At 40.0% G+C, this 25139-nt stretch overlaps 1 protein-coding gene across 27 annotated transcripts in view; it reads left to right on the top strand.

Annotated features, from left to right (window-relative positions):
• Positions 1 to 25139, top strand: part of cast (calpastatin) — a 44681-nt gene that overhangs the window by 11825 nt on the left and 7717 nt on the right. For 6 of the 27 annotated variants that reach the window (XM_034684114.1, XM_034684128.1, XM_034684095.1 and 3 more), the window contains 15 exons: positions 14985 to 15053; positions 16632 to 16775; positions 19508 to 19552; positions 19635 to 19736; positions 19829 to 19909; positions 21512 to 21550; positions 22386 to 22472; positions 22678 to 22749; positions 22831 to 22920; positions 23087 to 23284; positions 23372 to 23488; positions 23612 to 23704; positions 23822 to 23932; positions 24782 to 24904; positions 25005 to 25109. In XM_034684114.1, coding sequence (XP_034540005.1) covers positions 14985 to 15053; positions 16632 to 16775; positions 19508 to 19552; positions 19635 to 19736; positions 19829 to 19909; positions 21512 to 21550; positions 22386 to 22472; positions 22678 to 22749; positions 22831 to 22920; positions 23087 to 23284; positions 23372 to 23488; positions 23612 to 23704; positions 23822 to 23932; positions 24782 to 24904; positions 25005 to 25109 — 1476 coding nt within the window. Of the gene's footprint in view, positions 1 to 2290; positions 2531 to 14984; positions 15054 to 16631; positions 16776 to 17110; positions 17222 to 18290; positions 18420 to 19507; positions 19553 to 19634; positions 19737 to 19828; positions 19910 to 21511; positions 21551 to 22385; positions 22473 to 22677; positions 22750 to 22830; positions 22921 to 23086; positions 23285 to 23371; positions 23489 to 23611; positions 23705 to 23821; positions 23933 to 24781; positions 24905 to 25004; positions 25110 to 25139 lie in introns of those variants that run through there. The other 21 variants (XM_034684186.1, XM_034684163.1, XM_034684157.1 and 18 more) reach the window with 12 other exon arrangements.

Raw genomic sequence — 25139 nt, forward strand, 5'->3', positions numbered from 1 at the left:
TGTTTTTATTTAATCTTTATCTGTTTCTACACTGTGTAGTTGTACACATGGTGATTAGAGACGTTATTTCTCTGACCTTGTTTGATGAAAACAGCTGCCTTCTGCTGTACCCAACGAGTGAGTCCCAGCTTACTTACCAAACAGTAAAACCAAAACAATAAGCTAAAACAGGCTAAAAGACTCTTTACAGTTAAAGTGTTTTAGGCTTCTAAGGTTTAAAGGTGAGGTGATCCCTCTACAGGGAGTGTTTTCCAAATGTGCTGACCTCTAGATTTATACCATCCCTGGTTTATTCCACCTCACCGTGTTTCATAAGGGAGTATTAGTCTGGTTTGTCAGGTTATCCTGGTCCCATTATCCCTGCTTGTTCCTGCACAGGCAGCATGCACTGAAGAGGGCTTTATACTGGATCAAAAAACTTCCTTGTAACAAGTTCATATTGAGCACAGAGATTCCTACTGGCAGATACTTCTCATAAGCAGACTAAACCTGATTCACACACTCTTTATAACCTTGAGAAAATGTCTGGCAAGACAGGTCTCTGCTTCTGTACCTGAGTTCTGCCACAGTGTTTTTAATATGAACCCTTCTTATGATCTCTTGCCAGCAAAAAGTAAACAACATCAGCCCTGTTTTTAAGTGAGCTGATAGAAACAGAAAGAAAAGTCCGGTCTAGAAACCCCCCCTACATGTCCATCTTCACAGCTCTAATAGATGAGTGTGCCATAGTCTACTTCAGCTCCTTACATGTCAACAAAAATAAGTGTTACCCAGGGTTTTGGTGTGTAAAGGCTAGGCGTTTGAATCCAGCAGTTTTTCTCTCACAGATGAGCACACACAGAGGCAGAGACACAAAGAAAGGGGGATGCTCTGTTGTGTGTCTTTTCTGAGTCGATTGGGTCAAAGCTGTGAGAGAAGATTTATCTTGAAAGCTCCCAAAAGAGAAGCAAATACTCCTGCCAGAGAGATGCCAGGATGGAGATTTGTGGAAGGTCTACTTGTCCCTTTTGGAGATATTTTTTGATGGAAAGAAAAAGTTTGGAGGAATGTAGAAACATAGCTGACTCATCTTTGAGTAAGATAATACTGAACGCCACGTTCACTTCATGTCCACAACAGAAATCATATAAAGTTCATTGTGGGGTAATTTTCAAAGAAAAGTGTCTTTAATATTTTTGTCTAAAATCATGAATACAGCCAAACAACATGAAGCTTTCAAAATGTTAATTTTCTTCTTTCTTCTACTTTTACAGCTGTAATCATTGTGGCTTTAATTGTATTTGTTCAACATTGTCATATTATTCCTTTTCATTTCCTCAGTGAGTGTTGTTATTAATGTAAGAGGACAAAACAAATGCGTCAGGCACAGAAGCAGCAGTTGCCAGTCTTTGGTTCAGTCAGTACGAAACAACACAGACAGACTCAGCAGTTCCAGACGCCACTCTCACAATCCTCCATTTATTTTCATACAAGTGCTATGATTATTTAAAGCCACAAGGAGGTACTGTTCTCCAAAGCCCTCCCCCTTTCACAACACGTTTGACAAGTTGTGTGATGTCGGCTGCTTTATCTGAGCAGAGTTTAAAAGTGTCTGGACTGACTGCAGCAGATACTGATGTAAAGCTAATCGATGCTGTGAATGCTGAGAGTGTGTGTGAGATCAGAGGGTAAAAGTTACACCAACATGTTTTTCTTAAATTCTTATGCAACCTCTGGCTAGAGTCCAGCAGCTGTGTTTCCTGTCTGCTTCTTTGTTCAGGGGCTACTTTGAAGAGGAAAAGAGAGAACATGTATGAATGTGTGTTTCTGATCACATTAAGTCTCCTCCTTCTGACTTTGTCTTACTTCAATTCAGTTTTCTTTTCCTCTGCCCTGAGTGTCTCAGGGTGCGGTTAGAACTCCATGTGATGTGATCCCTCCTCCCTCTCTTCTTTTATTTCTAACCGCACACAGACTGTGTTGCTTGAGTAGCTCTGCAGCCTGGATTCCTGAGCAGTGAGTCTACCAGTCACACCCAGACTCTGCCAGAAAACTCTGTGCTTCAAATCGACTTCTGCATCATCACTGCGCCATCCCTCAGCGCTGAAAATGCCTTGCTGTCTTTATCTTAATGAAGGCCATCGTGTCTGTTACTGAACTGCACCATCTCTCCTCTCAAGACCCACCCAGACCCAGCCTAAACTTTCCCTTGAGCTAGCTTTATTTATTTTTTCTGGCAGGCCACCAGCAGTGGGTGGGTCTCTGTGTATCTCACTGACCAATCTGACTGAGCCTGCTCTGCTGCCTTGTGGTTGAAGGAGGCGGAGCTTGAGCAGCACAGAGCTTGTTGTGCTGCTTTGAAACAGGCGGAGCACCAAGCTTGGGTGTGTGTATGTTTACATGTGTGTTTCTGCCTGTGTGTGTGTTTCACATACAGTGTGGATTAGAGTGTTTCTACAGCGGGAATCTAAGGTGAAGCCGCCTCAAGGGAGCATCTTGGTAGGGTACACAGCTGCATATATAGAGGATACACACTCATATCACACCTATGGTATGTATCTGGGCAGCATTTCCCCTTTATTTGGGCTCTTTTGTAACTGTGTATGTGTGTGTGTGGAAGGGCTTCCTGTTTGACTGACACCTGTCGAATCCCTTTGACAGATCTGTAGAAGCAGAGCAGTGGTTACTTTAAGGCAGTTTTAGGCTCTCCTGTGTCGTCATCTAATAGCAGCTCTGCATGTTGCTTTTGCGTGATAAAACAGCAGCTTGTGTTGAAAAAGCTTGCTACCTTTAGCTCTGCTAAGTTGAGGAAAGTTGGCATAAGATTAAAGATCGCCACTGCATACTGAATCCCGAGAGCTGTTGTCACCAAGGTAACAACAAAAGGAGATCCAAACACACAGTAAACAACTAACTGTTCATGAAGACTGAGGAAAACTGCAGTAATGCTCTATAAATATAACAACAGGGTCAGATGAGAACTCTCACTCTGGATTAAAGAATGTGATTTAACAGTAACTTCGCTTCTCTTAAAGACTTCGAAGCTTTTTATGTTGTTAAGAAAACAAGTCTGTGCAGTGAAGTCTGCAGAAAAAGGTAGCACAATTAATTCTGAACTTCAGCTTCAAGCATAGCTCTCCTATGAGGTCAAATGCATGCTAGTAAAAAATCATCAGAGAAAAGTAACATTGTTCTCCATGGCAGATTAATCAGATTACAGTGTATCCAGTTTATAAAAGAGACCAGTAAAGTGCTCTTACAATGCCATGTTTGATTCTTCCACTTTGCTTTATTTGATGTGACAATGAAGTTCATTATCAGAGCACCCAGAGACCATTACAGTAGGTGAGGCTAATGGCGTCTCTCAGTTTACCCAGCTGTTTCTGTTTGCTATCCCCTACAGCAACATATTCATCCTCATGCACTCTTATCTGAAACTTTAGTCCCACAACAACAGTTAGCTTCATTGCTAATGTCACAAAGTGCTCCACATTCTTGCTTTGCATCCCTGACTGCACCTTTCATCATTTCCACCTCTCATCAGTGAGGTGATTAACATGAACACAAGTGATCGTTGAGATGTATTATTTTGTCATTGCTGGTGCTATTTTGAAGTTGTGAGCAGCAGTAAGCTAAGAGCAGTTTCCAGCCTTGTTCACATGTGCGTGTCTGTGGTTTGTTGGGTGTGGCCCAGCATTAGTCATCAGTTTTCATTACAGGCACAAGCTACCCAGCTTCAAACAGTGTGGTTGGGTAAGGCCTGGATTTACTGCATTGCTTCTTCTTTAAAAAACAAGGCAAATTTGGAGATACATGCAGAAAAGCACTTATGGAGGGTCTTGAGGTGTAAAGATTCTAAGTACCAAGGTTATTATAGTTTTGCATTTTTCATTAGTTTTTATTTTTATTTCGTTTTGACTTTTTGTTTTCAATTTCAGTTTAGTTTTAATTAGTTTTTGAAGCGGGTTTGCTAGTTTAGTTTAGTTTCTATTTTTTGAAAATGCTTAGTTTTAGTTTAGTTTTTATTAGTTTCAGTATTAGTTTTAGTCTTTTTTGCCTGTGTGCCTGGCCGGGGGTTAGCTTCTGTTTCAGGGTAAGGGGCCTGGCCGCTCTCTCTTGCCTTGACAAGGTATGCTAGGTTAGCCGTCTTGTGTGAGCTTTTCAAATGGACTTTAAGATTAGTGGGATTTTCCCCCTTGAGAAATGGTCCACATATTTTATCACCTTCCATTGCAAGGCACTTACTCCTATCAGAGACAGTCATGCTTGTGCGAATGAGCCAACTGAAGTGAAACTGGCAGAAAACAAACAAAAAATTCATATCCTAAAAAATAGGGAATACTGGTAGATACTCTGAAGGATAGTACTCTCCCTGGGGTGTCGGTCAGAACACACTGGACAGGAGACAGGAGGGAGCTTTAACCGTTTAGTGAATATTCTCCTTGTACAGCACAACAGTACAGCAGACCCAATGAGGCCACAGAGGAATAGGTATGAGTGTGGTCGGAAACACATCAAATAAATACACAAACATAAGGGTGATGGTCACAATATGGACACTTAGGCTAGCATTACTGACCCTCTATAGTGTTAAATAATATGGTGACTCACTGATACATCTTTAACAATAAAATAAGCAATGAACAATAATCATTGATACAGAGATAATGATTCAGATGCTACCACTACAAGTATACTAATAATCATATCACTCTAATACCACTGCCACCAATTAACCATTAACACTTATAATGATAAATGAACAGAACAGGATCATATGGGTGATTCATAATATGAGATGACGCATGCGCTCATGGCGTCTATTTTCTCTCTCGGGAGTTTTAACACACGTGAATGCTTATGGACAGGAAAAGTCAGTTCTCCGTCTCATTATACTTACTTGTTGGGCATTCACACAGGAACGGTTATAAACAGGGCAGGTAGTCGGAGCGAGAGAGTTCGTCTCGATTTAATCCCCCTGCAGTTCTGCCTCGCTGTGAGTGCGCGCGCCCGTCAGCTGCAGGCTCCGTTCGGCGCGCTCCCGCGCAGATGCAGAGAGCAGAGAGCAGAGACGTCCATCCGATCAGTCTCTGACTTTATTACATATCCACTCAAAATACTGAGTTTAAGACGAAAACTAAAGACATGTTCTCTATCATTTTAGTTTATTTTAGTTAGTTTTGTAAACTCACAATACAGTTTCAGTTAGTTTTCGTTTTTTTGTGAAGCCTCGTTTTTATTTTTATTTCAGTTAACGAAAATGTTTTTTCACCTCTCGTTTTCGTTATTTCGTTAGTTTTCGTTAACTATAATAACCTTGCTAAGTACATCCTCTGAAAAAGGACAAGGAGAGACTTAAACCTCGAGCACAACAGAGTTTGAAATGAGCAATTGTTAAAAATGGCATCATGCTGCTGTTAACCACGCTCTAAGACGTTGTGTCTATTTTGACCTCTCTCACTCGGGTTTCAGCCGGCAGTGTGCCCGGCTCTCCCAGAATGACCATTACGCTGCAGGCAGAGTCCATTCACTCCGTGTTGTCCCTACTGGTTACTACCACAGTGGCTTAAGCTCTATGGTTCAGTGTATCTGCATACAGGTTGTATGTGAGTGTGTGGCTTAACACAGGGAACATGGTAAAGCAGTGAGGGCTATAGACAGGATCTTGTGTCATTGTTACACCGATTTTCACACTTGTCTGTATGACCTCTCGATGAATAGATTGCAGCTGTTTTGATAACAGATTCCCTCTCACTACTGGTCATGAAACTCTGTGTTGTGTTGGACGTACTGTGTCACTGTCGGTCTGTCAGTAGACTTGGAATATATGTTTGGCTTTATGTGCACAATGTTTTTAGCATCTCTACTCAATTCAATCGCTGTGTTTGTAATGTTTGTGTTGCTCTGTCTCCACTGAGATCTGAAATCTTTTCGTTTTTCTGTAAGTACTGTTCAATGACCTCATGTTATCCTCCATGGCACAGATACATGGCAACTACCGACCCCTTCCCCTACCCCGAAAAAATTTCTACAAGGTAAAGCTGTATGAAAAATCAACCACAACCTGCTCAGTTTTTGTGTCTGAGTACTGCATAAGGGCAGGACAAAATACCAGGAATATCTTTTATCAGTGCAACAAAAATTGTTTTACATTGAAATATTGTGTTAGCTTTATTAAAGGCAGCATTTGCTGCAGGGCCTTTGACAGGGTACGAGTGATAATACGGTGTTCCTGTTACTTTGTTAGCCCCAGTTAACTGCATGGAAAAAGTCCTGTATCAATCCTGTGTGAATATGTTATCGATGTTCTTTGGAATACAAATTTTTACTAATTTAAATACAAAAGTTTGATAGCAAGCATGCTAGCTTGTTAAATTAAGAAAGGTTTTTGTTGCAAGAAATTTTCTAAATGAAATATGTGTTGTTATTGATTTTCCTGGATAAAGACTGTATTCCTTATGTCACACATCACCTACTGTTGTAAGGATTTAGCTCTAGTCAAAGGAGCATGCACTTGTTATGGCAGCAAATGACCACAGCTCTCCTTTTTAATACTACTTTTATTTAGTCAACACAATTTTTCACAGGATAAAGAATGATGAGAATGTATTAGCTTGTAGCTATGTAAAAATATTAACTACAACAGGGCTCTCAAGTTTTGAACTCAGTTCAGCATGAGATTTTGGCAGGGGGGGTTGCAGACTTCTAATATGCGGTCAGTCTGCATTGCCCATGTGCATCCTTTTCTTTGGAACGTAACGTTGTTTTACCTGGACACAGTGATGCTATTTTTTATTTGGCTGTTGGGCAGCTATAGTCCTTTCTTTCTTTTTGATTAGCTGGTGTGTGGAAGACTCATTCTGAAGGAAAAGCGCAGCAACTTGTGCTAGTAATTATTGTGCTTGAGAAAAACAAAGTGTGGCGTGTGAGCGTGTGAACAGGTTGAAATGCCTGGGTCTCACGCATGAGACTTGAGAGCTCTGCTACAATGTGACAACAAAATAACATTGCTGACTCGGATTAACTAATGATAGTTAGCTTACAAAAGGTGACCATCTGTAGCGGTTTAACATTACTCTTCACTTGCTCCTATGTCACAATGTTAGCTCCAGTGTCCCAGTAAGTGTCTGAATAACGTAAATATGCACACGGTTTAACTCTTTTGTCCTCAAAGACTGAAGAAGCACTCACATTATAGCATATACATTAACATTAGAAAAATGTACCAAAGTTTCCTGAAACAAGAGTGAAGTTTTTCTATAATAAGCAATTCAATCCATAGCCAATCGTGTTGCTAATAATCTAATTTTACTATTGAGGTCATGAAGAAGCATCAGCATAAAAGTGACACCATTTCCAAAGCAGTTAAAAACTCCTCACTGTGCCTTTAAGTATCCATGAAATCATTGTCTTGCATGTGGTTCAGATTTAGCTGTAAAGCATAAAAGTAGATCCATCCATCCATCCATCCATCCATCCCTCCATCCATCCATCCATCCATCCATCCATCCATCCATCCATCCATCCATCCCTCCATTCATCCATCCATCCCTCCCTCCAGGTCATGGGGGCTGGAGCCTATCCAAGCTGACTTCGGGTGGAAGGCAGGATACACCCTGGACAGATTGCCAACCTATCACAGGGCATAACAGTAAAAAAACAAACAAAGAAAAACAGCAGAGCTTGGAAAAACTCAAACTCTTCATACATATAAAAAATAGAGGCTAACCTAATAGTTTTCGCTTAATGATTAAGCATGAATGTTTGCAACTCAGATCCATGTTTTCATCCTTCCTGAATTCACATTGGCCATGAATATACATAATTTATGTGGCACGTACTAAGAGCATCTTGAGTTTGTTTGCAGTGTGTTCTTGGACGGACTGTGTGTGCTGTGTTATGAGTACAGAGCAGAGTAGGGAGTCTGTTTTGAGGCATTTGGAATGTGTAGGAATGCTGCATCATGGAGTGACAGCAGAAGGAGCTCTTACAGAGTGTTTGGGAGGGTCTCAGGTGAGGTAAGGGTTCACTCTGGCTATACGTAGCAGACCTCTTCCTTAGCTTTAGACTTAGAATTGAAACTCAGAGACAAGTTGGTGTACAAGAAATTAGATATGCTTGCTTACAGGCTAATGCATTTGCTTGCAGGTTAAAGACTCATGCATTTTTAATGACTATTTTTGATAATTTCACACTAACTTCAGGAGCCATCCTTCTAACATGCTAATTAGTGATCCTCCTTTCTGTTATTGAACCCATTCTCTTAACGAACTGTGAATGAAATAGGTTATTTGTTTGTTTGACTGTTTGGAAGGTATCTGGGCGGTTCGCTGTCTGTGCTGCCTAACCTGTCTATGTTGAGTACACTCTGGTTTGCAGGTTGTGATGTCAGAGCCTCGAGGGGAGACAGCTTTGTTTATATCTCTTTTGACACATGGCTTCAGAATGAATCTCCTCTCTGATGTTAATCAAAATGCACTTACATGATCATAATCCCACGAGGTAAACATATAATTGAATGTGTTAGATAGGTTAAAAGGTAAAAAAACATTGCCTAAAGCTATGCTCTTATGTCCTTTAGATCAGAAGATTGTCACATAACTGTAGGTCTTGTGCTTTCATGGTTCTGGCACATTGTTTGTGGACTCTCATGTGACATACGGGTTAATGAGTCATCAAATACTCTTTGCCGGGTTCCTTTGATTTCAGCGGGTTTTCGGAGTTTCCAAATGAGGGTCGGACTTTGTCTTTGAAGCTCAGGGTCTGCTGAAATGTTTGTCTGAAAAAGAAAGTATGTAGCACAATGATGATGATGCAGCACAAATCTAATCACTGAGTCATTCATTTTGAATTTCCAATAAGACATCTGATGTGTTTGAGAAAAGGGTGTGAAATACAACTGTACCCTTATACCCATGGCTGAGTATAAAACATCAGTGCTTTTGATAACTACAGCAATTGTGTTCACAATAATCTTAGGTTTGTTTGGAAAACATGAAAAGGTGGATGAGATAAGACACAAGGTACCTGTGGACGAATTATATGTATGACACTGAAGGTTAAAATAAAGGCGAGCTGTTTAGTATGAAGAAAACAACACAAATGCTGTACATGTTTGGCTCTCTTTTTAAAGAGGTGGTATTGTGCTTTTTTTTTTCATATTTCAAGATTCAAGAAACATTATTGTCTATCCTATAGGCCTAGGGACAGAAAATCACACAAACAATAAGTACAAATGTTTGATGTCAAAACTAAATCTGGACAAAGCTACAAATTGCAAGGTGTTCTGGAGTAATACCCGTTGGGCAATCTTCTTAAAAGGGTAAATTTGCCCATTTAAGAGAGAGAAACACAACTATGTTGCATGGCAACAGTGAAAGAGGCTTCCAGAATTCTGGCTGGGACCAGAAATGAAGCGTTTCAGACAGAGTCTGAAATGAAGGTTTTTACCATCCTGAAATAAGTGAAACATTTTTGTAGCTGAAATTAATGAAACACTACCGAAAGCTATCAGACAGAGATCATGTGAAGTTTGATGCACATTCATTTTTGTTGCCCAGAGTTATAGGAGAATTGATACCAATCTAAAGACACTATAAATATAATCCAAATAAAAATCAGAACAAACAGAAGAAAAGATGTTGATTTTGACCTGTTTAGTCCCGTCCCCCCCACTGTTAACAGGATGGCATACGAGTTGTATTTCTCCTCACAACAACTCTTAGCAAGACAATGAAAATATTTATTTCCAAAATTGCCAGACTTTACTCATACGATTAGTCAGGCTTAGTTAGAGTTATGAATCTTGACATCCAACACTGTGCAAGAAAATTAAGAAGAAACTGGCATTTCTGAAAAATACCTCATATTTCTTTTGTTTAATTACCAAGTCTTACTGTAGGAAAGTTGCTTTATATTAAAACAATCAAGGATGAATATGAATATGAATGTGGGGCTTTATATGGGATTTTACATAATTTTTAACATTAGTTCCATAATTTGACAAAGAAAAGATCTCAGCTTGATTTCTCATTTGGCAAAAATATGTGACTCATTCATGCAGAAGCACCCATCAAACTTCTGCTTCTTTTTTAAAGTTATAAACGTTTTTTTGTGGTTACTGAGCAACTAGCAATATTTACTGTAGTAACAGTAGTAACATGACTTCTCCCGTGGCAGGAGGATGCCCTGGCTGCTTGTGACCTCATTTCCTTACTAGTACCACTTCCTCCCTCTCTGCTCAGTATCTAAATGGGCTCATGGTGTCTCTGTCAGCAGTCAGTCAGTTGATTATTGAATCATTCTTATAAATGAAAGAGAAAAAACTAATTCAGGAAAACTTCGGGGTTTGTTTGAATTTACTTAATTTTTCTGTTCCTCACAATCTTACAGAATTCATCTGCTTCATAGGGTGTATGGTTCAAAGTGACATTGCCTAAATAGGTACTGTTGTACTTTTGGTCTTCGGTTTTTAATACCTTTAAATAACAGACTGAATCATTTATCTTCGCGCACCAAAGGTTGATATTAGGGATAGACAGATTATCGACCGGGCGATTATCCGCGCCGATATTCAGCATTTTGATGCATATCGGCATCGGCCTTTTTTTAAAATCCGACGTCCGATTAGAGATCAATTTAAAACTGGGTTATTTTGGCTCTGAAGCAGCTGCGCCTCTTTGTCTGCTGCCACTACACCATCTGATTGGTTACACACAGAGCCACTGCACGGGCAACGGCCAATCAGCCAATGAGAAACTGCAGGGAGAAATGGAACGCAAGATAGGCTACCGTTTCTGCAGACGGTGTCATTTCTGCCACGTGATTTTGAGAATTTTTAAAGATTCCATCCCGAGCACTCACTTCTGTTTAGGTGTATGCTCCACTTAGATTTTTTTCAGCACTTTAAAGTGCCGCCAGAAAGTCAGTTCGTTTTTGCACTGTTTACGGCCGCAACACAGACGTGCTATTCCACCTGCAGCAGTTACAGCTCCATATATCGGCTATATATATATATCGGCTATCGGCCTCCTTTGACTACTAATAATCGGTATCGGCCCTGAAAAAACCATATCGGTCTATCTCTAGTTAATATCTACCAAGTGTCACCCAGAAATATATTTTTTAAATGAACACTTCTTCTTGTCCTAGATAACCCATATGCATAACAAGTTTGGCACGTCAAAATGCTAACTAAACCACACGATGATTACACAGGTATGTCTTTCAAAGGCCACAGTAACAGGGACAGTGACGTCAACACATGCACTTTTATCAAGCGAAACAAATTTGCTGACGATTAAGCAGTTGTTGTGCATAAAACAATTATTGGACCCTAGGGTTAACTATAAATGATTCCTATGAGCTAACCCTGATCAGGGTTGTGACCTTATTTGTGTTGAATGCAATACCAGTGTGTGAAGAAATCACTGACAGCACTGAGATGATTTCTAAATCAGGAGTCCCACACCACAGTTTATAAGTTGTGCAATTCACACTTTGCTCTGACTTCATGTCTGGCCTTTCACTTGCTCATCAGTGTTTCCCTTCACTCCCTGCAGGCATGCACAGATATCCTTGCTTTACCCTCCACTCTGACAGCAGAGTGTTCATGTAAAACTCGATGCACAGCTGGCTTGACAGGTTAACTCACTCAGAGGCTTACAGGTGCTTAGACACAGGATAATGATAATTTAGTAGACAGTGTTTTTTTGTCACAGGACTGTATGGCATATGCTAGGAATCCTTTAAAAAGTCACACAAAGTCATAAACAGTTTGAATCGGTGAGTATTTATTAGCCTGTACTGTAAATGGAGTACAGCCTGTATGTGAAATCCTCATTTTCTCACAACCTTGTGTAACTGACATGTTGAATGAGAGCAAAAAAACAGAGTATGTTCACTAACTGGCTTGGTTAGATCTGACTGTATCATGATACAAAGACACACAATAGATTGGGTTGGATGTGAAACTACCTGCAGTTATTCTGACCTGGTGTCAATGGGGTGGAGGCTCAGTGCTTTTTTTTTTTTTCACACCACCTGAAAGAACTAGGCTGGGTCTGCAGTGTACATGGCTCCACCCGAATATTGCTGCCAACCTTAAACACACACAGCGGACTGCATGGCTGCTTTCATAAAGGAGTTGATTTAGTACTGCTCCGACTTGTAGAATAACCTGGTTTGATTTGATCCATCTCAAAGAGCATGATATCATTTTGTCCTGTAATGCATAAGAAAATATACTCTGTACAGTGGAAATTTCCCCAAATCCCAGACATGACCTACCCCAAAACCATAGAGTTTGTTATAGGTGTGCAGTTTGCCACGCAATATGAAAGTCGAGGGTTATATTGTTTGCATGTGATGACCAGTCAAGGCTTTTTTCTTCCATCTAGTCAGAACTTGAAGTGTGCAGAGCCAGATAGATACAGTAAATGATGGTTGATTTATTGGCCATCATTGGCTTACTGATGTATCAACATCAGGGACAGGTACAGTACGTCCCTGATGCTGCCCAAAATATTTGGATTTGGAAGGAAAAACTGGTAACATCTCTTATCAGTCATGATAAGCATGAAAAAGAAAAACAGACAGATTAAAGTCTCATCATAGTTTACATTGTTTTTTATCTGTAGAGCTCTGACAAGATTAGTTTTGATTTAAAAGATATCCTGCTGAATACACATTATGATCACAATACTTTAGTTTAAGTGATTCTTATTCTTTGTTTGACTCCACCTTTAATGGAAAGACATGTATTTTCAAAATAGGTGCAGTGATAAAGAGTTATTTTGTTGTTATATGGTCTTAAACCTGAAATTTGACAAAAAGAAAATTCTATCAGTCAGGCTCTATTCCATAAAAAGGGACTTGCATAAAAAGGTTGCACTAAATGAGACTTGCATTCAGTTAAATTGGCTTAAAATGTTCACATAATTGAACCAATAAGACCTTTTTTTAATGTGTTCATTTACAAATAGTACACAACATCTTAGAATTGTAGAATATCTTCATCTGTTATTCAAACTGTCCAGAAATGTGCACATTAACTCCCATCTGTGAGCTCAGTGAATTAAATTAAATCAATGAAATAAAGGACCTTAGCTGCTGACTGAGGGGAATACTACTTTAATCATTAAACATGTTATATTCTGTTGATTTTCTTGTTCTAAGCTTGCTGAGTGAGAATATATCCTGGATCAGCCCTATTCAATTAGCAGCCCATACGGCCTGAAAGCAACTGCCGAGTGATTGTGACTTGGGTCCGACAAGAAAAACATCTTTTACTAACACTGACAAGTTCTTACAAAAATTCCAACATTATTACAAACATTGAATGCAACACTTATCCTAACCTAGCAACTAACCCATAATGCATTGTGTTGTTGAGGAGGTGCGTTAACAAAAGTTAACATTAGCAGTTCTATACAGGTGAAAATAGCATGTCTTTATCTACCCTACAACGAAAATTCCTCGAGGAAAATCGTCGATTCAATCCTGCTTAGACTGTCCGGCCCAGCTCATGTCCTTAGTCTGAAAATCCGGCCCAACCAAATATTTAATTGAGTAACCCTGCATCCTAATCTTGTGTGTAGTGACTCATATTGAACAGAGATTAAAAAACAATAAGATCTTTATCACCTCTTTATCGTGCTATTAGGACAAATAAACTTGTCAGGACACAGTGGAAGTGATTAGCTTTTATGTTGCATGATTAGCTCTTTATCTAAAATGTAGGGAAAGGTCAAAGACAATAAAAAGAGCAGGCAACAGAGTTGTTACTAACAGTTGAAAGTAACTTGACTGTTGTAGAAGAGAAGAAGATACACTTTCTTAATCCCAAGTAGAAATGTGGTTTTTTTTGGGGGGGGGGGGGGCTTTTACACCTTTATTGACAGAGGGAGAGTACAGTGGATAGCTGAGGAAACTGGGAGAGAGTGGGGGAAGGACGTGTGGGAAAGAGGCCGCAGGCTGGATTCAAACCCGGGCCACCTGCATTAAGTTGCACGCCCAGCACACAAACATAAAGGACCATGTAGACATGTTTAAATGTAGTGAAGTCAAAGTGAAAGGCATGCACTCGGATGGGCAGCCCAAACCGTTGGGGGTCTGGTGCCTTGCTCATGGCTGTCTCAGCAGTACCCAAGAAGTGAACTTGCATCTCTCCAGTAACTAGTCCAACCTCCATACTTTGGTCTGTATTAGGAACTGATCTGGCGACCCTCTGGTCCCCAAGTAAAGTCTCTAAAGACTGAGCTACTGCCGCCTCAACATAGTCCCATAGCTGTAGTAAATGATTAATTATCACTGAGACTTGGAAGTTTGCTGCTACAGAAAGTAAAATCTTATCAAGAGGAAATCGAGGACAAAGATCCCAACACCTCAGACACTTTGTCAGGAGGTACAGTGCAGCACAAACATCTCTACCATGTTCATGTTGTGTTGAAAGAACGTCTGCATCACAGTCTAAACTCATAGAAGTCAGAGGCCGACCTCGTTGGGCCTTTTACAGACTGATGTGAATTATCTCAGTGTTCATTTTACACCATGTGACATCACATAAAAGTAGATTACGAGATTACACTTGTTGGGAGTTGCTGGGGTGACCAAAGAAAACAATAATACTTGCCCTCTTTGCTCTCTGCTGTCAAACAAGCCACACCCTTCAGTCAAGAATGTAGCACCTCAGTCAGCCACCTCAGACTGCAGTTTGATGGATGTGTTTGTTTGCATTTGCTGCATTACGTGACTTCATAAAATAGATTTCCTTCACTCATTCGTTGTCTTTTTTTCTCTTTGATATGAATAAAAGTTTTGGGGATGAAGGTTTCAGCACCTTTTGTATCCCATCCGAGCAAAGAGACACGCAAATTGTTCTGCTCTTGAGAAACCCTGAAGTTGCTCCATGTTGTGGAATTTGAAGTGATAATTATGTTTTCTAGCTGAGTTTTTTAGGAATGTAGATAACTTTTCTCTCTCTCTCTCTGTCTGTTTCTCTTTAGTCGCAGCCCAAGGAGGCCACGCCCAAACCGGCAGCTCAGGTCTCTACCGGGAGGCCTGCACAATTTGAGGTATCAAATACTCCTCTGAAAATCTCTTTAACCTTGCCTGTCCCTGCCTCTGTTTCACAAATACACTTTCATATGTTCAATCAGTGGATTGTTTTCTACCTCCCCTCTGACCTGTTTCTATCTGGACTATGAGTAGTAGTTCCTTTCCTGTTCAGTGCAGCTTTAGTTCTGAGTAAAGTGAGGGAATAAATAGCTGAACAAACAAAAAAAACAAAAAAAACTTTTTCCTCCCATTCAATCATCAAAGAGTTGACACCCATTTCCCAGAGAGTGGGCAGCACATTAACCCTTTAATGGTGCTCTGAAACAATGGATCAAAGTAATGGTATATGAGAGTTCAGTCCGATGCCTTTCTGATTGCAGTAATTGAAGATGTTAAGATGGATCCTTAAGCTTTGTCTAAGCAGAACAACGGGAAGCCTGTTTACCTGCCAGGAACCTGGGTACAAAGCACTTACATACTTTTAATGGCATTATGTCCATTCAGCACGTCAATCTGCAGGATCTTTATTCTTGAAAACACACTGCGGCTTAAAAACACATGGCACACTTTCATTTTAAATATTTTACACTAAAACAATGTTTTGTTACATGTGTACCAAGTTTACCTCCTCCAGTTTATCAGACTCAAATCTGTCTTTATGATCAAAACTGCAGTGTTTTTACAAGAAAAGTGACAAAAGTAGAGTTTATTTTAAACTCCTTTACTTTTTAAAACCAGACCGTGTTTTGACAGGACAAATCAACAGGATTATGTTCTTACGTCGCCTTTAACACCTGAGCTTGTCTATTTTGGTGCCTTGCTGGTAGAGAAAGGCTTTGTTGGGATTTTTGAAGTATGTGTTAACAATAGTTTAAATAGTGATGAATTATAATGGAATATAATGGAATTACATGTTTTTAACTGAACTATTTATAGACCAGGTTTGTGTAACATAGTCATTAATCCTCAGCTATAAGTGACCCTTGTTAGCAGCTGACCTTGTTGCCTCCTTTAATACCTCTTATTGCCATAGTAGGATATAGCTGCTCATGTTTCAGTGTGTATGACTATACAGTGGGAGTATAATATAGCTAAGGGCATTGAAAATAACTATGTTGACCTCTTTTTCTAAACTTTAAGTTGTACTGCAATGATAAGTTTGGTAAGTTGTAAGAGACGTATTCAAAATGAGAATGTTTAAAGTCAGTGTTTGGCAGTAGTGGCTTCACAAATAGCAGCGCTACACGTTTTACTGCATTTTTCAATGGTGTGGGGGCAGTGTTGTTTTTTGAATGAAAAAGAAAGAAGAAAAGCCTGATATTGCAACATCTTTAGTGAATTTTGGTGATTTTATTTATATACAGTGATGTCATCAGGGACCTTTACTTAACTACCTCCAGATGAGCAGAAGACACTTTATTATGTTTGATCAGAGTTTTGAGACTCTAAAAACGATTTATGCTCCTTTAACTGTTCTTTAAATGTCCCACAGGACAGAAAACACTTTATAAATTACCCCAAACAAACATACAAAGGTACTGCAATCATCTAAGAGATGCAATATGAACAACTTTTCCACACCTGGTGCGTTGCAGAAGGCTTCATCAGGATCTGCCATGGCTACAAAGCCTGAGTCGGGTACCACGGCACCCAGCCGATTTGCAGGAGGTGGCGTGACATCTGGAGGAAGTGCTTCCATTGGGACAGCAGGAAAAGAGTCACTTCAAACCAAAGCAGAGGTAGACAGACTCTGAACGCTTCAAGTGGAGGGGGCTTTTGGCTGGTGGCTGTTACCACTGCTTCCTTCTTCACTCACGAGGCAGCTCTCGTCTCTTCTTCTTCTTCTTCTTCTTCTTCACTGGCCTCATCTTTTTATCTTGAAACACCTCTCTGTGGCGTGTCACTCAAACTTCTTGGCATTTCACGTGCATCAGGGCTGAGCACTTGTTGTATCATATTAATAAGCTCGGGTATCTTCACGCTTTGGGGTGAATGCTCACAGTGAACTTGTGGAGCTGACTTCATGAATAACACTCTCATGACTTTCTTTAAACACTTGCTCCTTGGTTTGTAGACTAACACTACAGTGGCAGGTGCTACTGTTATTGACATGTCTTCCACTGAGGATGCTATTGTTGACATGACATCAGCTGGGGTGAGGGGCGGTCCTACAGAGATGTCTCAGGTAACAGTGTGTGATGCATCATGTGCTGCTCTGTGCTTTTTTTGTGTTACTGATCATACTGCTGACCATTATCCTGACGCTTTGAAATATTCTACTCAATCAGAAGATCAGTGTTATTTTTTTATGAGGTTGTGCGGCTGTCAGGTTGTAAACTCGTGAACATAAAATGCTTACTTGTGGTTCGAGCCATGTGTGTGTGGGAAACTCCAACATACATGATTTGTGAGTCAGCTGATTTCAGACTTTGTTTAGAAGAATTACCTAATTCACATGATGTGAGTGTGTCCTGTGTTGCAGTAACTTTTATTTGGTTTGTTCCAGGTTTTAAAGATTTGATTTTCTTTCACATAGCCAAACTTATGATTTTTAACAGCTGACTCATATTTACAAGGTTGAGAACAGAATTTATCTTCAGAAAGTTGGGACAAAGGTCAGATATACAGTGAAGTGTACAAAGTTTGGTTCCAACTTATAACAGAACCAGCATTTGACCACACACTGATCCATGGTCAGATCATAGGATGTATAAATGTAGTCTCTGTGATGCTCTGCTGTTTTTAGGACCAACAATGGCAGGCACCAGATTTGATATGCTGACTCAACTGAACTGTTGATCTGCAAAGACAGGCAAAGGACTGAAGCTGAGGCCAGCTTTTATTTTCTAGCTTCAATGCCTTTACTTGTCAGTCAGCTGAGCTTATGTATAACTGTCAGCCTTTATCAAATCAAAACAGATGCGTTATTAAAAGATCACCCATCTTCCAGTGTGCACAAATAAATGAACAAGCTACGAACCAAACTGCAATCTTTGTAATGCAGCCAGCCTCAGGTCAAAATGTGAGAATCTTCTTGGGTCAGAGTCCTCCCCATAAGCCCAACAGATAATATTTCATATATTTTTGGAGTCAGATCTGACCAGGGATCAGTGTGCCTTTTCTATGTTACTCTCTCTTACTAACTATGTTAAAAAGTTGTCCACATGTATTGTTTAAATATTTACTGTCTTTACACATGCTGTAAATCTTTGATCCTTGTTTTTATTGGTTATTCTTTGGCAACATGTTTGTAGACTGCACCTGTGTACCAAGTCAAAAACTCAGCTACACTTCCCTCTCCCTATGGAGCGACTTCAGCCACCAGCTCTGCAGCATCTACTGCTGTGACTAAACCAAAAGAGTCACCCAAAGTCACAGCCAAGGTAGACTCAACAGCTACAGGTCTTCTGGGATCCTGACTCCCTTGAGGGTTTCTTTCTGATGGTCATCGCTCTATTTCTTTCTTCAGGAATAACTTCCTTGTGTCGCACAATTTCCTGTGCTCTTGTTTCTTTCTTAGCTTGAGAGCACTCGGGTACTTGCTTTGGACACTTCTCACTTAGGAAGTTTCTTTTAAGGCATCTCACTGCTGTGGCCCTCTCTTTTCTACTTTGGAGACCAGTTGGAAAAGAACATAAGGAACCTTTGTTCTCAATGCTGCAGCCCTTTGCTCAGCATGCCTACACTTGTAATCGTAATAGCAAACAGTGCACACCTGTGCACTTGCAACACGTTGAACACAATGGATGTCTGAGTCAGCGAGTGGAAACAAATGGAGAGGAGAGGCTGAGAGTTGGTTTGTGTCCTTGCTTCATTCCCCTGACACTTCTAAACCCATGACTGTATTGAAGTTGGTGGAGGTTTCTTTCCTGTACTTGGTGTCCTTTGTTTGATTATTTGGGTAAAGTTATGTTTTTGTGCATGTACAGCACACCTTTATGTTACTTGACTTGTACTTGGGCTAAAATAGGTGTGCATTCATTGCATTTTAGAGCACTACTGCCGTCACAACACTCAAAGCTGACTTGCTCAATGTGGATCCTGCTAAAAAATCACAGTTAGCAGCTGCAGCAGCAAAAAAGGAAGAAGCCAAACCAACACAATCAAAAGTAGACCATCCCGAAACCTACATGGGTTGAGGCTGACTGATACTTTCTTCTTCTGTATTTCTTTGTCTGTAAAACATTTATATGTTGCATGTAATGTTTTCATGGTGTTCTGATTGAATAGATCTTTAATGTGCAGCCAGGACTTAGTGAGATTTTTCATCAGTTTCAGACTTTGTTGGACTTTCTTCAAGTTTAAGAATATTATCAGGTGTAGGTTTTGAATCATTCCTGTGTTTATATCTTCATGGAAACGGCTGGTTCGGTTTGGTGTGTCAATTTGTAAACAATCGTAATCACACTGAGGATGTCCATGAGGTCCTTGTTGTGGAGGTCTATGCACTGATTCTGTTTCTGTGTTGCAGGTGCAGGTGGAGGTTCCTCCTAAAGCGGCAGCAGGAGCCAAACAGGTACAGTCGTATTTCACAGCATGAGTTAGCTTTGACTAGCATGTAGCTCGCTCTTGTGTGCTGACTTGTATTGCATGTGCAGGCACCTGCAGTGGATCCATTCGATGCCCTTGCCAGCATACTTCCATCAGCTGATGCTGTTGTCCGCCCAGAGCCTGTTTACACAGGGCCAGAGGTCAAAGAGGTACAGCACTAACATTTGTACACGTGTGTAGACTCAGCTGGTAATGATTGCATGGAGCTGTTTTCAGTGACTGTGTATTGCATGTGTCACAGCATGAAGCCATCTCTGAGAAGGGTCAGAAGTTGGGAGAGAGAGATGATACGCTGCCTCCAGGGTACAGGTTCGAAGATATGGTCAGTTTCACTCAGCATTCTCCTCTTCATCGCTCCCTCTGGTTGACTTAGCAGCTTTGCTTTGCCGGAGTGTTTATGCCACCACCTTTTTACTGTGAAATTTACAGTCAGGTCTGTGGGTTATCTACATTCATGTGGAAGTCATAAGGTGTTTCTTTAATTGAAAAACAAGTCTTTATGTACCACTTAAAGTACATCAACTGCATGTTTTTATAACAAGTGAAACGGGTCATTAGCAGTACACCAAAAAAGAAACAAGAGATGGAATCAAAAGCTTGGTGAATTCTAAATTGTGGCCCTAAAGGTCAACTACATAAACATTTTATGACCACAAAAAGACACTTCACTATAGGCAAACTTATTTCATCAAATGGACACATTTTCACAAAACATAGTAACATTTCAAAAAATTGCTTACGCTTAGAACATTTCACAAAACATAAGAATATTTCATGAAAGGCAAAAATATTTCACTACCAAATATTTATGAAACAAAAAAAAATATCACTAAGTGGAAATATGCTTAATGTAAATACATTTTATAAAAAAAACATCTCTCTAAATTAGGGATGTCAACGATTAATTGATTGTTAAGAACTTACTCGAACACATTTCTTTGTTTCGATTTTCTATCACGTGGAACAAACATTATGTGATCTTATATTTTGTTCTGCTATCAGGGAGTTGTTTTAAGTTTAAAGCATGTTTCGATGTGAATCACATGACTAAAGGTGTTGTGCACATCGGAGACGCTCAGCTGGGGGCTGCAGCTTAGTGACAGATCTCCACGAGCCTTTTTTTCTCCGCTGCCGGACTGATTATGACCCGGTTGTGCTCCCGGCTGACACCTGACTGCGTTCATATGCTTATTTTTCTCAATAAGAACGAGTAGACAGAAAACTGGACACTGTGGGTCTAAAATATTTTTCTGTTCAGTTCCCTTGGTGAAGTCTGAGCCTTCACTTTTGCGGAGATTGTGAGCCAGCTCCACATGTGGATATTCAGCATGTTTAACATTTTGAACACCTCAATACGAACCGTAGCCATTCAATACTGTCAATTATGTAGTGTCGTGAAGGAAAACTGATTCAGGGGAAGAAACGCATTTGGCAGTTTTTGACAGAGAAAAAAAAAATCCTTTTTTAAAAAATAATTAATCGATAATTTACTTTTAACATTTTAAAAGATCAATCACAGAAAATACTTGAAATTTACATCCATACTCTGTATACAAATTAATTCCATTAATATTTTTCCACTTGTGAAATGTTCTTGGATTATTTAATATTTTTTGCGTGATAAGATAGTTTTAAGTTTTGGTGAAATGTTTGTGCATTTGACCTCCAGGGCCACCGTATATCACTCATCTAGAAGACTTATTTGAGATAGGGTTGCTTTAGATCTAGAGTTAAGTTTGGCAGCTTTAGGGTTCTTTGAGTCAGCCCAACAGATGGATATCCCAACAGCTGGATAGAACCAAACTGGTATTCATTTGTAATCTGGGGTGACTCAGCCCCTAAGGCTTTTCTTTTTTTTTTGACTTCCTGAAGTACTACAGCTTGTTTCTTTTTTTTTCTAAAATAAGTCTGTTTGTTTTTCTAGCCTCCAGCCCCTGCAGATTATAAACCCAAGGATATCCCGGTAAGTGAATTACTCTGCTTATATTTTCATACTGATAAGATTCAAAGACAGACTCGAAACTTTACTGCTCTTTGGATCTTCTATCCACTTTGTACAAACACATGAGCACACTCGTATTTCACACAAACATTCAGGAAGAAGTGTTTTTACTTTATGATCAGCTGGTTCCTCTAGAGTGGGGAATGTTGCATTACACTGGTGGGTGTTGTCTCAGTAAACAGCACAGAGTCCACCTTCTCTCTTTTTTTTTTTTGAGCTTGAAGGCTCGCATCCGACCAAACCCAAACGATCACATAAAGCTTGTTTGAGTGACTACATAGATACACATGCTGTAGCATAAGACTCTTTGATATCCACCCATTTGTAGGTTACTATTTACTCACCATCAACACACCCACATTTGCATCATAGTCGACTCCCACTTTGTCATCTTGTCTTGCAAGAAGCTCTTGTTCTGTGTCTCACGATCACTTTCCACCCAGATACTTTGCCTCCTGTGTGAGTTTTGAGTTTTACCATGTTTTTGCTAAAGCTAAGTAGTTAGAGGTTTGGAAATGTGTATTTGAAGAGTGTTTATTTGTAACTTTTTGTCTCCATGGAATGTGAAGGGAGTGTCTGTACTTTAGTTCCTCTGTTGGTACAAGCTGTCTGGTTTGCATTATTATGCTCTTTTGTTTGCTTTTATCTTGGGGGGATATGCCCTCTAGTGGAGGATCATGTTGCTGCCACAGGAAATTTTATGAAGTTCAGTTTGTTATGAACTTTTAAAGGTGTGATTGTGTCTTGATGTTGTGTTGTTGCCTGGTGATGATGCCTCCTGTCTTCTCCCCTCCAGAAACCTATGAGCACAGACCAGGCCCTGGATTCTCTTTCATCAGGATTCATGTCTTCATCTGTTCCAGCTGCACCCAAGAAGCAAGAGGTCAGAGTCTTCAAGCATGTAGCACTCAGCTGCGAGTCCATCCTCCGCCTGACAAAAGTCAATTTTAAGCTCTTTCATTTCGGCGTCTCTGTTGCAGGCAGAATGAATGGACAGTTCAAATCTTGTATGAAAATTGAAGGCATCAAATTTGAAACATTTTACTCTAACAACGCCTCTACTTGTGTTTTCTTCATGAAATATTTAGAGAAAGGATCCCACTGAGTGTATCAGCGCTGCCTCTGCTGGCCCGGCTAACTTTGCACCAGCTCCTGTGAAGGTAGTAAAAACCTTTTTAAGACTTTGCACTATAATGAAAAGAGGTGAAAGCGTGTTTTCTTATGTTTTGTTTCTGTTACAGAAACCTCAAACCCCTGCAGCTGCTCCCTCTACTGATAAAAAAATGCAGAAAGGCTCCCATGATTTCTCTCTGGACGCTGGACTTCCATCGGTACAACACTTACTCGTCTTTGTCTCTTCTCTTGCCTGGTCAGATCTTTGTCTCAAGAGTTAAAGGAGCACTTTGCAGAAAAATTATGAGGCTGATTTATTGTATTTTTTGAAGAGCAATGTTTAACAACTGAAAAGCTGAAAGTTTTCTCTGTTGCATGTTGTAGGCACAGGCTCCTACTGTGGCTGTGTGTAAGTTTCCTCCTCCTGATAAAAAACCCAAGATGGAAGGAATCTCTCGTGATCTCTCCTCTCCTCAGTCCACTCCTATGTCTCTGGATGCTCTCAGTGCTCTTGTAGACACACTGCCAGCTGACGCACCCAAACCTAAACTCCCAGAACTAAGACCAGAGGACATCGTCTCGGTAGGAGCACAATCAGTCATATTGTCTCCATACATTCCCTCCACTCTTAAAAAAAAATCCGTGACAGGAATTACTTCCATTTTTTAGGAGGACAAACACAAGAAGGAGAAGGGTGTGTTTGTAGGAGAGAAGGACAGCTCAATTCATCCAGACTACCGGTTCAACAAAGAGGAACTTGAAAAACTGCCTGCACCAAAACCTGAGGTGAGACAAATTTACTCACTCTTCAAATTATACTGAAGCTTTAACCAATTCTATATATTAGTGATCTAAACACTTACATTGCATGATAATGATTGATCATACCTCTCTTTCGCCCTTCTGCAGCCCAGTATGAACACCTTTGAGGCTCTGGATATTCTATCTGGAGACTTTGTGGACACCTCCACTGCTCCTGCAGTTAAAGCTCCTCCCACACAGGTACTTTGTAGATCTGAGACCTTTTTTTATGGATAATAAGGTAAAATTAAAATTAAAACAAAGATACACTCTGGAATATACAACCTCTTCATCTGTCGCCTCTGTTTGTGTTTGTAGAAAGCCTCTGCTGCTGCTGTTTCTGTGAGTCCTGCTGATAAAAAAGCCAAGACGGAGGTAGTGGCTGATGATTTCTCTCTGGATGCGGGACTTACTGCCTCTACAGCAATGGTACGGCAAGCCCGGACACCACTGTAACTGTTTTATTAGCATACAACAATACATTTCATCCAAGTGATCGAAACAGAGGAAAAGAGTCTCCACTTAGGTGACCTGATAGTTGTATTTTGCTGTACCACACCACTTATTTTCTGGGTCAGATTTTTCATTGAAACATGCACACCTAATACAGAGACTTTGACAGCATGCAGACTTTGCCAGAAACACTTATAGGTTGCATGAGTGTTCAGTCACATAAATACTACATTAAGGCTGAACTTCTGCATAGTGACTCAGCTCAGCTGAATGCTCTAATCAGCATGCTAACATCCTCACAACGACACTGCTAACACTGTGATGTTTTTTTAAATAACCAGGTGCAATTTTATTCGTGCAATAACATACTTATCTATTTATCAGATAGAAGTGTACATAGTGTGTATATATCTGTAATAGTTGCCATATTTTATTTTATTTTGTTCTATTTTACCTTTATCATTGCTCTTATTATTGTTATTATATTTTTTAACTATGTTAGTACATTGTTGTTTTCCCCTGTCCTGTGTTGTAAGCTGTGGTAACAAAAGAATTTCCCCCAATAGGGGGACCAATAAAGTATATCTTATCTTATCTTACCTTATCTTAACATGCTGATAATTAGCAGGCATGATTTTAATCAGACACAGGCATACCCAAAAAAGAGTCATTCAATAACTAAAACTAACAATAATTTCAATACGAACCAATAGGAATCTGAAAAAGTCAGAAAATGTATATACGCTGGTATTTTACATTTATTTTAGATTCTGGCCACCTTTCACTCAAGTAATATAAAGTTTTTTTGTCTACTGTTTTGTGTAGAAAGTTGAATCCAGTGCAGTCCCTCCTAAAGCTGTGTGTCCTCCTGCTCCTACTGATAAGAAACTAGCAGGCAAAACTGCTGCTCAAAAGGATGCCACTGATGGGAAACTAAAGACTGATAAAGTAAGTAGTATACAGAAGCTTTGTTTCTTCTGCTATTTTTTCCCCATTTCATTTCCAGTTCTGTGAGCTGTCTAATTTTAATATCTCTTCCTCTCCTCAGACCGCTCCTATGCCTATGGATGCTCTCAGTGCTCTTGTAGACACATTACCAGCCGACGCACCCAAACCTAAACTCCCCGAGCTCAGACCTGAAGACATTGTCTCAGTAAGAGCAAAAACCCTTTATGGCTTTGTC

The sequence above is a fragment of the Notolabrus celidotus genome, chromosome 1 (assembly GCF_009762535.1).
Source record: "Notolabrus celidotus isolate fNotCel1 chromosome 1, fNotCel1.pri, whole genome shotgun sequence".
NCBI lineage: Eukaryota > Metazoa > Chordata > Actinopteri > Labriformes > Labridae > Notolabrus > Notolabrus celidotus.